The following is a 1,151-nucleotide window of genomic DNA, read 5'->3' as shown; positions in this document are numbered from 1 at the left end:
CCCCCTCCCGCTCCCATTCTCTGCCCGGCTTTGATCTCTGCTTAACAACAGTAACGTCACACGGACTACAGGGGAGTTTTGTTGAAGTTGCAAAGTCCTGGAGCCTCCAGAGGGCTGTCGGCGCAGTAGCAGCGAGCAGCAGAGTCCGCACGCTCCGGCGAGGGGCAGAATAGCGCGAGGGAGCGCGGGGCAGCAGAAGCGAGAGCCGAGCGCGGACCCAGCCCGGACCCACAGCCCTCCCCAGCTGCCCAGGCAGAGCCCCAGCCATGGAACACCAGCTCCTGTGCTGCGAAGTGGAAACCATCCGCCGTGCGTACCCCGATGCCAACCTCCTCAATGACCGGGTGCTGCGGGCCATGCTGAAGGCGGAGGAGACCTGCGCGCCCTCGGTGTCCTACTTCAAATGTGTGCAGAAGGAGGTCCTGCCGTCCATGCGGAAGATCGTCGCCACCTGGATGCTGGAGGTGCGGGGCTTTGGGCGGCTCTCGTAAGACTTCCCTGCAACTTGTTGCCCAGACCCACGTTTCTTTGCTCCTCACCCCCCTCCCTTCTCTCCCGCTAGAACTTTGAAGTTTGCCGTGGTGTTGCTAGGGATCCGTATTTTCAAAATAAAAATTGTGGGTATTTTCTGAAGCAGGAAGGGGTGGGGGTGGGGGTGCTATAAGTTGCGTTTCGTGGGAAGGGAGAAGGGGGTTGGGGAGGGGTGCCGTCGGGAGAAGCCAGTGTCAGGGGCACCCCAATGGGCCCGAGGGTGCGGGCTGGCAGGCTGAGTGCGCTTTGTGCCCCCCGCCTGCGCCCCAGCCCGGCTGCGCCTCCTCTCGCGGCCGCTGCGGCCGAGAGCCGCCAACTCCGGGGGGAGGGGGCATAGATTTGATTTTTAAATTAATATCCATGGACACGTATGCAAGGGCCGCTCGTGCCAGTATTATGCGCCATCTTTGCTCTTTTATTGCAAAGCAAAAGTGTTTATTAATAATTGGGGGCAGGGTGGGGGGGGGGTGCGGTGGAGACCACGGACCCGCTTTGTGCCAGCCGCCCCGGCCCCGGCAGCGGCGGGACATTCATCTTGCGTGGCAGGCGCTCCCGAGGGGTGGGGGCGGGGAGCGGCCGCCCCCTTATCGCTGAGCGGCAGCCGGCTAGGCTCGCGGTGG

At 63.0% G+C, this 1,151-nt stretch overlaps 1 protein-coding gene across 2 annotated transcripts in view; it reads left to right on the top strand.

Annotated features, from left to right (window-relative positions):
- Positions 1-39: 39 nt before the first annotated feature.
- Positions 40-1,151, top strand: part of CCND1 (cyclin D1) — a 10,636-nt gene continuing 9,524 nt past the window's right edge. For both annotated transcript variants that reach the window (XM_011942306.1, XM_011942305.1), the window contains exon 1: positions 40-464. In XM_011942306.1, coding sequence (XP_011797696.1) covers positions 267-464 — 198 coding nt within the window. In that variant the 5' untranslated portion in view covers positions 40-266. The remainder of the gene's footprint in view (positions 465-1,151) is intronic.

Source organism: Colobus angolensis, unplaced genomic scaffold (assembly GCF_000951035.1).
Source record: "Colobus angolensis palliatus isolate OR3802 unplaced genomic scaffold, Cang.pa_1.0 Scaffold21, whole genome shotgun sequence".
Lineage (NCBI taxonomy): Eukaryota > Metazoa > Chordata > Mammalia > Primates > Cercopithecidae > Colobus > Colobus angolensis.
The sequence above is the reverse complement of the archived record's forward strand: the minus strand, read 5'-3'. Positions and strand labels throughout refer to the sequence as shown.